This window comes from Narcine bancroftii, chromosome 4 (assembly GCF_036971445.1).
Source record: "Narcine bancroftii isolate sNarBan1 chromosome 4, sNarBan1.hap1, whole genome shotgun sequence".
In the NCBI taxonomy this organism is placed as follows: domain Eukaryota; kingdom Metazoa; phylum Chordata; class Chondrichthyes; order Torpediniformes; family Narcinidae; genus Narcine; species Narcine bancroftii.
Window position 1 is genome coordinate 285,390,945 of NC_091472.1, and position 14,980 is coordinate 285,405,924.

A 14,980-nucleotide genomic window follows, 5' to 3' on the forward strand; every position below is an offset into this window, starting at 1 on the left:
GGCCAATTTCCCACTGGAGCTCCCAATGCTCCGGTCGCCTTCCCATCTAATCCCCCGAATCCCCTGGCCACCCGCCCATCCACATTCCCAACCACGGATCCTCACCCTGGTCGCCTGCACATCCAAACTCCAGACCGGGGATCCTCAGCTCAGCCACCTGGCCATCTGAACCCCCAATGCCCTGACGGCCCGTCCAACTGAACTCCCAACTGCTGCTCCTCGCCTAAGCCGCCGTTCATCTGAACTCCCGACCACAGATCCTTGCCCTGACCACCTGCCCAACCGAGCGCCTAGCCTCAAATCCCCATCTCAGCTGCCTGCCCTTCTGAACCTCCATGCCCAGCTGCCCACCTAACCAAACTTCTGACACCCTGGCTTCCCGAATCCGAATTCCCTTTTTATTTCTTTTTCAGTATTTTTATTGAATTTTATATAATAGTACATGCATACATAAAGGAATGATTCATTAAACTAATGAGCAGACAAGTGCAATATGGCAGAATTTTTTTTAATGCAACAGTATTATTTATAGGTAAATTGAAAAAAGGAAAAGAGGAAAAAAACAATATAATGAACTAATCTAAACCCAAACTATTCCTAAGTTGCATGGCAATATATAAAAAGAGCCAATAAAAATAAAAAAAAGATAATCACAAGACTCACAAAGAACCTGATTAAGATTCCCATTAAAGGCTATGAAAAATTCAAAAAGAACACTGAAGATTCAGAAAGTTTAAATTTGAGCCACTTATAGAACATCTTGACAATTTCACCACCCTCTGTTCAACATCCCAAACAAGGCCACCAACAGGTTTGGTGCTGGGTTAACATTAATGATTATTGATAAAATGTGAAAAACATTTTTCCAACACTTGGCAAGGGTAAACAAGACCAAATCATATGAAAATGTGACTTCCTGACCACGGATCTTCATCCCGACTGCCCGATCAGAACCACCAATGCTCCTGGCTTCCCAACCATCTGAACTCCCAGCCACAGATGCTCCCCAACCTACTGCCCATCCAAGCTCTCAGCACCCTGATCACAGACCTCCCACTTGGTCCTGGCCATCCAGGCTCCTGACTCCTGAATGACGCAGGAACTTCACAAGTTCAAAAGTCGACTCCCCCTTTTTTAGCCTGAAAAAATGGTCCAAAAAATTTGATGACATATGGTAAGTGTGATATCTGCTTTGATAAGAGGCACAACTCATTCAAGATTTGCCTTCTGCCAGAGACTGTGACAAGGATGCTTAAGCCCATACACAACACTACGCAAGGCCTAGTCATTAGTTAGGTCCATGAGATCACCCTTCAACATGTTCAGCCCAAGTAATGCATGTTTGATGCACATGAAACCAATGATTCCAAAATGTTCCCAAAATATATCATATGTAGACAGTTATAAGACTTTAAGAACATAGAATGTGCTCCACTATTCAATGAGCTCATGAACTGAAATTTTCCCCTATTTATCTACTACACTGTTAAACAAAAATAATCTGAAGAGAGTGGATCAATGAGGAAGCTGATTCCCAGATCATCATGGGTGGTGATTTTAACAATTGAAGATGGTGTAAAATGGATTCTTTGATTTGACAGCTCATTATACATCTGTTCCAAATTTCTTTCAATTGACTTCAAAGGAATGGAAAATTGAAAGCATGAATTAGAACATAGAACACAAGAACATAGGAACTGGCGCCTTGGCCCATGAGGTCTATGTTCAAATTAAACTAAAACTCTGCAGCTTGCACATGATTCATGTGCCTCTATTTCCTGCACATTCATGTGTCTTTTCAGAAACCTCATTGATGTTCCTATTGTAACTTGTTTTCGAACAGAAGATAGATTCATTTATTGCCAAAAGTTAAAAAAGTCCACCTGAAAAAAATAACTATTGCAACCAACACTAGTCAGAAAATTGCTAAATGTTATCTATATTTAAAATCTATCACTTTAACTAATGACCTATCATAACAGATTCTTTTATTTTAAACTTTAAGATTTTATAACATGAATAATATATAGGATTACATTTTAAAAAATTAAGAATAAAATAATAAAATTACAATACAATATCAGTAATCTAAATAAACTATACCCTCCCCAATAATTATTACACATTAATAACCCAACTCAAATTAGTCCAACCCCCCTTTCCCCCCAAAATAAAGAGTGAAGAATTAATAAAGTTAATAATATATGTGAGAAAAAAAACCCACTTACAAAAAAAAACAAAAACATAACCGATTAAAATACTAACAAAAAGAAAAGTAATTAATACTAAGATATCAGACTTAAAAAACATATTTAAATCAAACTTAAATGCATATATTTAACAAACGGAGTTAAGATGAAACATATATTTAACTCAAACTTAATATAAAAAATGAGTAAAGTTAGTAACATCTATCAAAAATTCTTAAACAATAATCAATTCTTAAAAAAAAATTGTAGCATAAAAAAAAGATGAAAAAAAAACTTTCTCTATAAGATTCTTTTAAAAGAATTAAGAACACTTACAAAAATCGATCCAATTACAGGTCCTTTAATGATCCACCATATATGTTCATTTGAATTAACATCCCAGCAGCTGTAGATAAGGCAAATAGATTTTAAAATAGTGGTGTCTCATTTGGACTCAATAGCTGAACAATGTCAGTGAACTTAAACAAACTGCTAGATTAGGTACAGTATTGAAGTGACATATTATTAGTTATCATTTTATTATTTTAGGTGTCCTTTATGATCAGCAAACAATAAATACAAAGCTGAACAAGTTTCTCATCTAACAACATTGTTAAAAAAGAAATATATAAAGGCATTGCAGAACCATGTCAAAATTGGAAAAAGAAATTCAGCAGGATTTCTTTACTACTGACCTGGGAGTCAGAGGACAAGTTTCATTCAAAGCAGCAGGACCTCCAATGTACCGTATATTTATGCCATTACAATTTTAAACAATGCTTTTGTTGTATTTGGATGTTTAATACCTTGTCTACCCTTATTTGTTTGTGATAATGTCTAATTTTAAACAATTAACTAATTAATAATGCTTTTGTTGTATTTGGATGTTTAATATTAAAAACATCATCTACCTACACTATGTCGTCATATTAAACTTACAAATTTCCTACAATACACAAAAGTGCTGGATAACATGGTCAACCCCAAAATGTCAGTGACCCTTTACTTCCTATGAATGCGACATGACCAGTTGAGTTTCTCCAGCACATTTGTGTGTTGCCCTTGATCCCAGCATCTGCAGACTTTCTTGCTTCATGAAGTTTCTGGCAATATTTGTTTTTCATTCGTCAGTATTATTTATAATGGAAACAAAGCTTACCCAGTGTTTTCATGTAGCCTTCTTGCAATTGCCCAAGGCACAATAAAAACTGCTGGGCCACCTGAAAGTGAGAATATGGAAAAAGTCAACAAAATTAAAAGCTATTATTAATTTCAGGTAAATGTCAAGACTTTCCAAAATGAACAGTTTTCACTGAACACAAATGGAAAACTTACCCCATCCTAGAATAATGAACCTCCAGAAATATTTATGCTCTGAAAATACAGATATCACCAAAAGTGTGTGAAGATACAATGCTTCTACAAGCAACCAACTGAAATTAGCCACAATACAGTATTGGAAGAAAACAAGGACATATTTGCATTCAACCTGTAAGACAAACAGAAAACAGAAGTAGTTGTCCAAAATTAAAGGGTTACTTACAAAGGGTTTTTAATCTGAAACATTAATCCTGTTTTTCTTTCCACAGATGATGTTTCCATGGTAAATAAAACCGACAAATGAAGAACAAATATTGCAGGAAATTTCATTAAACAAGTAAGTCTGCAGATGCTGGGATCAAGTGCAATACTCAAATATATTTCTCAGTGGTTTTAACATTTTCTGATGTGTTTCTGTTTACCAGCATCTGTGGATTTTATTTTCCTGTAGAAATTGCTAACTTACTGGGAAGTTATATCACTAGTTTTTGGGCACACAGTGGACACAACATTTAATAGGATGGCAAAGTGGAGCAGCGGGTCTTGATTCTGAACTTGGATGCTGTCTAAGTGAATTTTACACATACTCCCCAAGAAGGCGTGGGTTTCCACCCAAATTTCAAAGAGCAGGGATAAGTTAATTATTTACTGCAAAAGGTGTCATTAAGTGGCAAAAAGGTTGAAAGGGAGATAACAAATAAATTGCAGAGCTACTGGGATATAGCAAGGTGGGTGAGGTAAACCACTGTTATGCTCACGAGACCGATCCTACCTATAGCCCTTTGCATCTCCCTATTCACTCTGCCTTGATCAGTCAATGAGGTTGATGGCTGTTCCAGGGCAAAATTGGATGCATTGCTGTCATTCATGTTCCAGTCTATGTTATTAAAAGCCTATCAGTTTCACTTCAGTGATTATTGATGGTGCATCAATTTTATTAACTATAAATTTTCAAGAAAGATGAAGCAGTACCTGAAACCTGAGAAGCTCAACATCAACCCTCAATCGTCTGACACCCCAAACACATTTGAACTCTGGCTATGCTGTTTTGAGGACTTCCTGACAGCAGCCGTGAACATTATCACCATGCATGAAAAATGATTGAGGCTACTCTTCTCGTGAATCGGACCCCAGGTATTCTCAATCATCAACGATGCCAGCTCGTACATGAAGTCATGGAGATACTGAGGGTAAATGAGGTCTCTGCCTAGCACCTCCTGGCCACCAGAAAGTAGCAACCCAGTGAGTCAAGCACTGAGTAACTTCAGGCTCTCCAGAATTTATGCAGAGCGTGCGACTGTATGGCTATGATGGCTGCCCAGAATGCTGAGGACCTAATCCAGGACGCTTACGTGGCCAGTATCTGCTCCAGGTACATAAGGCAGAGACTTCTGAAACAAAAGGTACTTGATCTACAGAGAACAGACGGAGACACTGGAGGTGGCTCTCCAGAACTCAGATGATTACTCGGCCGCCTCTTGGTCGCTGCAAGTGCCATTATCTTTGGACGGGAGACCTAACCTCAGCCGCCATTGCGGGTAATCACCCCAATTACTACTTCTGCGAGCAGGGTAAGCACCCTAGGAAATGCTGCACTGCCAAGGAGGCTGCATGTGCTAGGTGCAGAAAAAAAGGACATTATGCCAAAGTCTGCCAGTCCAAATCATCCACGAAACTTAGCAGCACCACATGTGGACAGTCGCCACACCAGACAGCGCAATCAACGCTATCTCCTCTGCAAACCAGCGATGCCATGTGCTAGTCATGGGGGCCACCATTTTGGATGCACAGCAAATGCCATCTTATCAGGCCTACTTTACCATAAGGGAACAGCGAGGGTGCCCATATTGGGATTGAGGGCAGCCATCTTGGGATTATGAGCACCCATTGGACTCTGACAGCGAGTCTATACTGCCCTCCATCACCCTGAACCAAGAGTGACCACACAAACCTATCAGGTCCATTATGGAGTCCAAGTGGGTTACAAACTGTTTATTTAATAGCATGAGTACAGAAAGTTTTATTCACCCTGATACTGCTAAGTGCCTATCTCTTAACATATGGCCCACCAAACACAAGATATCACTCATGTCCAAATCACATACAGCAGCTATCCATGAGTCCTGTGTAGTGACCCTAACCATGGAGGCATAGTTTATAAACATTTCAGGCTACTCGTCTTGCCACAATTCTGTGCCCCCTTGCAACTGGGGATGGACTTCCAGTGCCAACTTCAGAAAATTACATTGACATTTGGTGGGCACCATGCCCCCTCACCATTCACAATGGACAATTCACAGACGGCTCTCTGCATGCAACCTGTGGTCTCTCGACTCTCAAGGTCTACCCCCCTCCCTCCAACTGTTTGCCAACCTCACCCCCGACTGCAAACCGGTGGCCACCAGGAACAGATGGTACTGAGCTACAGACAAGGTGTTCATTAAGTCAGAAGTTCAGCGTTTGTTGGACGAGGGCATCATCAGGCCAACAATAGCCCTTGGATGACCCAGGTGCATGTGGTAAAGAACGGGGAAAACAATAGGATGGCCATAGATTACAGCCAGACCATCAACTAATACATGTAGCTCAATGTATACCCCCTTCCCCACAATTCCAATATGGAAAACCAGATTTCACAATATCGGGTATTCTCCATGATCGACCTGAAGTCGGCATATCACTAGCTCCCAATCTACCTGGAGGACTGCCAGTATACTGCATTTGAGGCAGATGGCCATCTCCATCTCTTCCTCTGGGTCCTTTTCGGTGTCACCAATGGGACTCAGCGGGAGATGGACTATATGTTGGACCACTATAAACTGCAGGCCATTTTCCCATACCTTGATAATGTGACCATGTGCAGCCACGACCTGCAAGATCACAATGCAAATCTCCGTAAATTCTTCCAGGCAGTAAAATTCCTGAACCTTACTTATAATAAGGACAAATGTGTGTTCTGGACAGCACGATTAGCCATCCTCGGCTGCATGGTCGAGAATGGTGTCATTGGCCCTGACCTCGACCGCATGCATCCACTGCTAAAGCTACCTCTCACAAATACTCTCAAAGCATTGAAGAAATGCCTTGGGCTCTTTTCATTACGATGCTCAATGGGTCTCCAAGGTTCACCCATTGGTCAAAGCCACCACATTTCCACTGCCGGCAGAAGCCCAAGCTGCATTTGACCACATCACAGATGATATTGCCAAGCATGCTATAGATGAGTTAACACTGTTCCAAGTGGAGAGCAATGCGTCCAATTTTGCCCTGGCAGCCACACTCAACCAAGCAGGCAGACCCATCGACTTATTCTCACGCACCCTCTGAAGACCTGAAATTTGCCACCCTCCATCGAGAAGGAGGCCCAGGCCATCATGGAGGCAGCATGTCATTAGAAGCACTACCTCTTGGGAAAATTATTCACCCTCCTAATGGATCATTCATGTTTAATAATAAGCAGAGGGACAAAATCAAGAACGATAAAATCCTCAGGTGGAGAATTGAACTGCCCACTTAAAACTATGACATTTTCTATTGGCATGGCAAATTTAACAAACCCCCGGATGCTCTAACCCATGGGATTTGAGGCAGTGGCCAAATGGACAGACTGTAGACCCTCAATAATAACCTTTGCCACCCTGGAGTGATTAGGTTTTTCCATTTTACCAAAGCTTGGAACCTACAATATTCCGTTGAGGAAGTCTGGACAATGATTAAAAATTGCCAGGCCGGTGGCGAATCCAAACTGCAATTCCATTGACTGGACAAGGTGCACTTGATCAAAGCTACCTGCCCCTTCGACCGCCTAAGCCTTGATTTCAAAGGGCCCCTACCCTCCTCCAACTGGAATGTCTTCTTCCTTACAATCATAGATGAGTACCCCCGTTTACCTTTCATCATCCCCTGCCTGGATATGACCATGGCTACAGTTATCAAGACCCTCTGCAATATCTTCATGCTCTTTGGGTAGCCTGGCTTCATCCAGATAGTAGTGGGAGCATGGAATGAGCTGCCAGCTGAAGTGGTGAATGCATTCTTCCTTTTAACATTTAAGAAAAAATTGAAAAGATACATAGATGGGAGGGGTATGGAGGGCTATGTACTGGGTGCAGGTCAGTGGGAACAGGCAGAATCATACTTTGGCATAGACTAAAAGAGCTAAAGGGGCTGTTTTCTGTGCTGTAATGTTCTAGGGTTCGATGGTTTTAAAGATTCCATGGGCCGAATGGCCTTCTTTGACACAATAAGTAAGTTACCACTGATTGTGGCAGTGCATAGATAAACAGAAATAGCAGAATCTTAGGAGAAATTAACAGTATATGGGGGGGAGGGGGTGTGATGGGGGTGGTGTAGGGGGAATCCCAATACATCTTGGTCAATTGGTAATCTAATATCCAAATGTACTGAAGCAAAAAGAATCTAACAGAGATTGATCTTTGTAGCCCCAAAGTCTATGAAGATTTAATTAAAAATGCAAGGATAGAAAATGTTAGGTTCTCCTAGGTAAGAAGTACATGTGATTTACACTTCTACTATTTGAGTGGGATGATTGGCATAGCAGTTAGCGCAATGTCTTTACAGCGCCAGCAATAGGGACCGAGGTTTGAATCCCATACTGTCTGTAAGGAGTTTGTATATTCTCCTGTGTTTGTGGCTTTTCCCCGGGGGCTCTAGTTTCCTCTCACCGTTTGAAATGCACCAGGGGTGTAGGTTAATTGGGTGTAAATTGTGCAGCACAGACTCATGGGCTGAAATGGCCTGTTACCGTGCTGTATGTCTATTTTTTTTAATTAAAAATTAAATTAACTAATCTGGATGCTTGTGTTATTTGAGACTAGAGGGTAGGAAGAGTGAGCAACATGGCACAATTGTGGATTGTAACACAGTCATTCAAAAATCTCCAAAAGGCCACATCATAGTCCATATAGCCCTTCAATGAAAACATACAATTAAATATTTAGGACAAAGGCTGAAGCCTAAAAATTGAATGACATATCAATATTTGTATAATGGTTGAATTTCAACTTGGAATAGCTCATGCTGAAGAGTATTTCTGCATGAAATAGCAGAGGTTGTGAAATTGGATGAAACATTTCTGTGTACTCTTCATCTTTGAGAATTTAAACTTTTCTCGGTGATTAGCTAGAACCATATGACATCACAATTTGTGTAATTCTGCCTTTTTTTAGATAAACATACATAGAAACAGCAACTTCTGACATCAGTACAACTGGCAGTACTGTGCTCGTTGTCTGTCTTTCTTTCTTTGGCTTGGCTTCGCGGACGAAGATTTATGGAGGGGGTAAAAAGTCCACGTCAGCTGCAGGCTCGTTTGTGGCTGACAAGTCCGATGCGGGACAGGCAGACACGATTGCAGCGGTTGCAAGGGAAAATTGGTTGGTTGGGGTTGGGTGTTGGGTTTTTCCTCCTTTGCCTTTTGTCAGTGAGGTGGGCTCTGCGGTCTTCTTCAAAGGAGGTTGCTGCCCGCCAAACTGTGAGGTGCCAAGATGCACGGTTTGAGGCGTTATCAGCCCACTGGCGGTGGTCAATGTGGCAGGCACCAAGAGATTTCTTTAGGCAGTCCTTGTACCTTTTCTTTGGTGCACCTCTGTCACGGTGGCCAGTGGAGAGCTCGCCATATAACACGATCTTGGGAAGGCGATGGTCCTCCATTCTGGAGACGTGACCCATCCAGCGCAGCTGGATCTTCAGCAGCGTGGACTCGATGCTGTCGACCTCTGCCATCTCGAGTACTTCGACGTTAGGGATGAAAGCGCTCCAATGAATGTTGAGGATGGAGCGGAGACAACGCTGGTGGAAGCGTTCTAGGAGCCGTAGGTGATGCCGGTAGAGGACCCATGATTCGGAGCCGAAAAGGAGTGTGGGTATGACAACGGCTCTGTATACGCTTATCTTTGTGAGGTTTTTCAGTTTGTTGTTTTTCCAGACTCTTTTGTGTAGTCTTCCAAAGGCGCTATTTGCCTTGGCGAGTCTGTTGTCTATCTCATTGTCGATCCTTGCATCTGATGAAATGGTGCAGCCGAGATAGGTAAACTGGTTGACCGTTTTGAGTTTTGTGTGCCCGATGGAGATGTGGGGGGGCTGGTAGTCATGGTGGGGAGCTGGCTGATGGAGGACCTCAGTTTTCTTCAGGCTGACTTCCAGGCCAAACATTTTGGCAGTTTCCGCAAAGCAGGACGTCAAGCGCTGAAGAGCTGGCTCTTCATTATTTAAATATACATTAAATATAAATATACATTGTGCAGACACCAGAGATCTGTTTGACCAACTTCAGAAATGAATACAAGATTCTGTTAAGCTCAAAATATTTACCGAGTAAGCATGACAATGATCAGCATCCTTGCTGGAGAACAGGATATGGTCTTTAATGAAGATTGAAATTCCACGTAGCATGTATGACACAAAGAGATGCAAGTGAATGTAATTCCTGGTGCAATGAAGGTTCCTAAAAAGGATGCAAATTGATCAGGTTATAGTGCACAAAATTAAGCTGTTTAAAAATTAATCTGAACATTTTATAAAATAATGCAATTTTAAAAAGTGTTTGCTAATCATCTTGCCGGTAAGGCAGAAAGGGGAATGCAATGATATTAAGTGTAAAGATAACTCTTCTAAAATAAAAATCAAATACACTGATAACATGATCGGTTCTAGCATATTGGAAAGGGGTGAGAGGTGGCAACAAACATAATTTAAAGAATGGTGCAAGGAATTGGTCAAGAGGTTTACCACAGTTTACCCTCACTCATTTCTTTGAGCACACCATGAAGTTGACTTTCTTTATTAACCATTAGACACAACATTGCATTTTCCACCTCCAAAACACCACCCAGCCAAACCACTCTGGTTCACTGCCACACGCTCTCACTCTCCACCGACTGCATCTAAGATCCATCACCCATATATACTAATGCTTAAAACACCCATGCACTTGCGCTATTATCCCTATGCGTCACTTCGCTTACGTCATCAGTGGCAACCATCACCACTCCTGATGAAGGTAAGTACGCGACCACGCCTGAGGACAGTCTGATGGATGGTTTTGTGGAGTGTGGAGAACAGCAATGTTCCATATGATATGTGCCTTTTTAGGTTGGTTGTAGAGACTAAAAGGAAAAATTAGTAAGTTTGTATTTTTGTTTGGACTAGAGTTTGACTGTGTAGACTTGATACCAATCTTGCTTGAAGAATAGTGCTAAGGTTGACAGCACTTACTATTACAATGGGTTAAATCAGGCAGGATAGTCTGGTATCTACACATTCAAAGCTGTTTGCAGAAATCCAGAAATTGTTGTCAGAGATACCCCATGCTCCATAACTATTCCCATCAATTAGTTTGCATTGAACTGGTTACGACAACAAAAAAATAGGGTGGGAGCTTGGAGAAAGTTGCCCATTAACCCCCACTGATGAGTATAAAGAGAGTGTAAAATAATTAAAGTACCCCTGTAAATGTCTGATAATTTGGCATCATTGTTCGATGGAACTGATATGGTTCGATGGTACTGATATCGTTCAATGATACTGTATCATTGTTTGATGGTGATGTATCATTGTTCGATGGTACTGATATAGTTGGATGGTACTGATATCGTTCAATGATACTGTATCATTGTTTGATGGTGATGTATCATTGTTCGATGGTACTGATATAGTTGGATGGTACTGATATGGTTCGATGGTACTGATATGGTTTGATGTTACTGTATCATTGTTCGATGGTACTGTATCATTGTTCGATGGTACTGTATCATTGTTCGATGGTACTGTATCATTGTTCGATGATACTGATATGGTTCGATGGTACTGTATCATTGTTCGATGGTACTGTATCATTGTTCGATGGTACTGATACTTTACAATCTGGCTCACTCAATTTCCGTAGGGTGAACTGAAGGTCCAGGATATTAGCTGCCTACACAGCCAGTGCTGGATGTCTGGAGTGTGTGGGCTGGCTGTGCATCCAGAGCTAGGCTTAGAGACCAGAATGTTATGGGTCAGGAGAGAAGATAAGTTTACAATTAGACTTAGGATCAGGAGTGCTTGAATATTTGCCACTGCCTTTAACTCACTGAATTCACAGGTTTTTTTTTACATGGCTGTGTAACATGAACAAAAAAAAACCAAAATAAAAGTGTAAATAGGAATTAACCAATCAGTCCAGAAAAGCTGCTGGTCAAACACCACTAGAGTGTCAAGGTTAACAAGTATTGGAGTTTCACTCTGCCGTTATATTATATCCCAGTTCTAAAAATAATTTTATAATTCTTCAAAATTAGTTTTGAAGACCTAACAAATGTAATGGTTAAAAATGTTTCCCCACCTCTTCAGTTCCTTTAAAACCTCCAACAATCTTATTTGTATTTCCCAATCTTGGTTTTACTCTCTGTAAGAATAACCCACATTTCTTCCCTATGTTCCATGGTTCTTTGGTTCACATGCTGCGGGGTAGAAAAATTGTAGGAACCAGATGCACAATTCAGTAGACTATGAATGCTGAACAAAATTCCATTCTATCCACTTTAGTGGGATTGAGTATTTCTGAGTATTAAACTTTAGCTCCGCATGTCTCCTTGAGGATATTTCAACCTATCTGGTTAAGTACCTCTGCAATTCCTTGGATTACACCATTTGCAGACATCTGTAGAGGGAGCTGCATTGAATTTTGGATGCCACTGTAGAAGAGGTTTGTGCTTTAGAACTCACATAAATATCATGGACAGTTATCATTGAAGACATCAATAATAACAAATTTCATACCCATCCAAATTGCTGAAACCATTGAAGCATTCACAATCATGCAACACTATGTCCTTGCAGACAAATGAACAATAAACCTAAATACTCACCGAAATAATCCAAGGATGGCTATAGCAATGGATAGAGATATGAGGGATATACTGTATCCTATAGTATACACAATCTTCATGTTCATAAAATTCATAGTCTTTGCAAAAATACAAATAAATAACATTTTAAATATATATTTAACTTTGTAATGTTTAAATTATGCAATAGGTTTTGCAATTAATTTCAATTTTCATGAAAAATTTTAACTCTATTTGTAAAATTTATATGCTTCCATCTCAACACATAGAACTGTTCCAAACCCTCCCTTGATAAGACTTGCATTTTTGCATTCTCACCTTAATTTCATCTGTAGTATCATTCACATCATATCCACAAGCTCTTAGAAATACAGGGAATATGTCTGACCACCCTTCACTTGTACAGTTTCGGTAAATTAATCCTGAAAAAAAAATGTATCCAGAAATTCATCAGATTTTCTTGAGTTTGAAATAAGATGTAGCAAATACAAACTGTCACAAGTTCACAGGTTGCCCAAAGGATCTTTCCATTGTATTAATTCCAATGAAGAAAATGTTATAGGTTAATTGAATGTGGGGAGTCACGTGATGGAGTAGTGGCCAGTAGGGGAATATCAACCCTCTCCAGAAAAGAAGAAATAAAGTGAAGAAAATACAAAGTTCAAGAAATACAAACTATAACAAATAAAAGATTAAGTTGTAGAGAAAAGAAAGAAAATGGCACCCAAGAAGGAAAAAGTAAAAACAACAGGAAAAAAAAGAAAGGATGCCGGAAGAGAAAGGAGAAGACCTTACCTGCGTGAAGAAACGGAGCCGTCGTGGAGAAGAGAGCCCGCTCTCTGAGGTTGGTGACGGCCCCGCGGAGTCGCAACTCCCCAACCGCTAGACTGCAAAATTGGCTCTCTGAGCCAAACAAAAGCGCGCAGTGCACTTACTAAGGAGAAGGAGAACACCGATGGGAGGGGAGCCCAGCAAAGGAGCGAGCAAGCACGACGCAACCAACTGAGGGATGCCTGACACAAGGGCTCTCAGCTGGAAAAAGAGGAAAGTGACAGGAAAGGGAGTGAAAGGAAAGAAGAGCAGCAGCAGGAGACCCAACAGATGAGTAGCCCAGAAGAAGAGGACCAACAGCAAGAAGCCAAGTAAGAAGAAGCTCAGCAAAGTGAGACAAGCAGCTCATCAGGAAAGTCAGAAGAGATACAGATACAAAGAAGAGAAAAAGACACAAACACAGGTACAGACACAGAAGAAGAGAAAGAAGAAGATCAAGATCTGCACAGAGAAATAGAAGGTAAAACAGATGGACAGAATATAGATAAAGTTTTTTTTCGAGAATAAATGAGAGCATTAAAAGAATGGTTGACATTAGAATTTAGTGAAATTAAAAGAAAAATGAAAAGTATAGAAGATAAAGTGAATAGATTAGAGTTGGTCATGACAGAAATAGGGAAAAGAGTAGGAAATGTGGAAGAATGGGAAATGGCTGTGGAAGTGAATGACTTAAGAAGAAAATTGGAAGAAAGTGATAAAAAAGTTAGAGTTACAAGAGTTGTTAGCTCAGAAAATTGATATGTTGGAAAATTATAGTAGGCAAAACAACATAAAAATAGTGGGTCTAAAGGAAGATGAAGAAGGCACAGATATGAAGGAATTTATAAAAGAATGGATCCCAAATGTCCTGGGAATGACAGAAATGCAGGAAGGAATGGAAATAGAAAGGGCACACAGAACACAAGCTCCGAAACCACAGACACATCAAAAACCAAGATCCGTTTTAGTAAAATTTTTGAGATATACAAGAGAAAATATACTGGAGCGGGCAAGGAATAAAGTTAGAGAAGACAATAAACCATTGGAATACAAGGGTCAAAAAAAGATTTTTTTACCCAGACACAAGTTTTGAACTCCTAAAGAGGAAAGAGTTTAACACAGCAAAATCGATCCTATGGAAAAAAGGCTATCAATTTATGTAAAGACATCCAACTGTGCTTAAAATATTTATCCCTGGGGAGCAAAACAGACTGTTCTTGGATCCGGAGGAAGCACGAGAATTTTCAGAATGCCTGCAGGACAGAAGGAGAGATGAAGAGTTGTAACAAGAATGAAGAATGGTGATAAAATATATATAAAGATATAAAAATAATGTATATGTAAGAACTAAAAAAGGGATAGAGAAGGGAAAAAAGAAAAAAAGTGGGTGAACTTTGTTATATGTGTAAAAAAAAGTGTTTTCTAGGGGGAGTTGGGTGGGAGAAAATAACCGTCACTGTGAAATAAGTTGATGGTTGCGAGCGGGTTCGCAATCCAAATGGGGAGGGGAGTTGTGGTTGCCCCGCAAGGCATAAGGGGAAACTCAGATGGGAGGCGGCATTTGGAGCTAAGGGAATATTGAATGTGGGAGTTGTTGAAGGATTTTATATTTTAAATGTGTTGTCATACATTGAGTTTAAAAAGTGAAAACAGAGATGAAAATGGGGAAAAGGGGGATGGTGGAGGTAAGGAAGCAGAAATAAGGTGTAAACAGGATATGAGATGGCCTTGTTGAATCATATGACTACAACCATTAATGGAATACATAACCAAATTAAAAGGAAGAGGCTATTAAATTTACTGAAAAAGGTA

The 14,980-nt window shown here is 40.3% G+C and overlaps 1 protein-coding gene across 6 annotated transcripts in view; it reads right to left on the bottom strand.

The window, feature by feature from the left end:
• The window catches only part of sctr (secretin receptor), a 45,930-nt gene that overhangs the window by 7,097 nt on the left and 23,853 nt on the right, over positions 1–14,980 (bottom strand). For all 6 annotated transcript variants that reach the window (XM_069935266.1, XM_069935260.1, XM_069935265.1 and 3 more), the window contains 6 exons: positions 12,677–12,780; positions 12,380–12,477; positions 9,843–9,975; positions 3,525–3,678; positions 3,349–3,409; positions 2,526–2,595 (listed from right to left, as the gene is read on the bottom strand). In XM_069935266.1, coding sequence (XP_069791367.1) covers positions 2,526–2,595; positions 3,349–3,409; positions 3,525–3,678; positions 9,843–9,975; positions 12,380–12,477; positions 12,677–12,780 — 620 coding nt within the window. The remainder of the gene's footprint in view (positions 1–2,525; positions 2,596–3,348; positions 3,410–3,524; positions 3,679–9,842; positions 9,976–12,379; positions 12,478–12,676; positions 12,781–14,980) is intronic.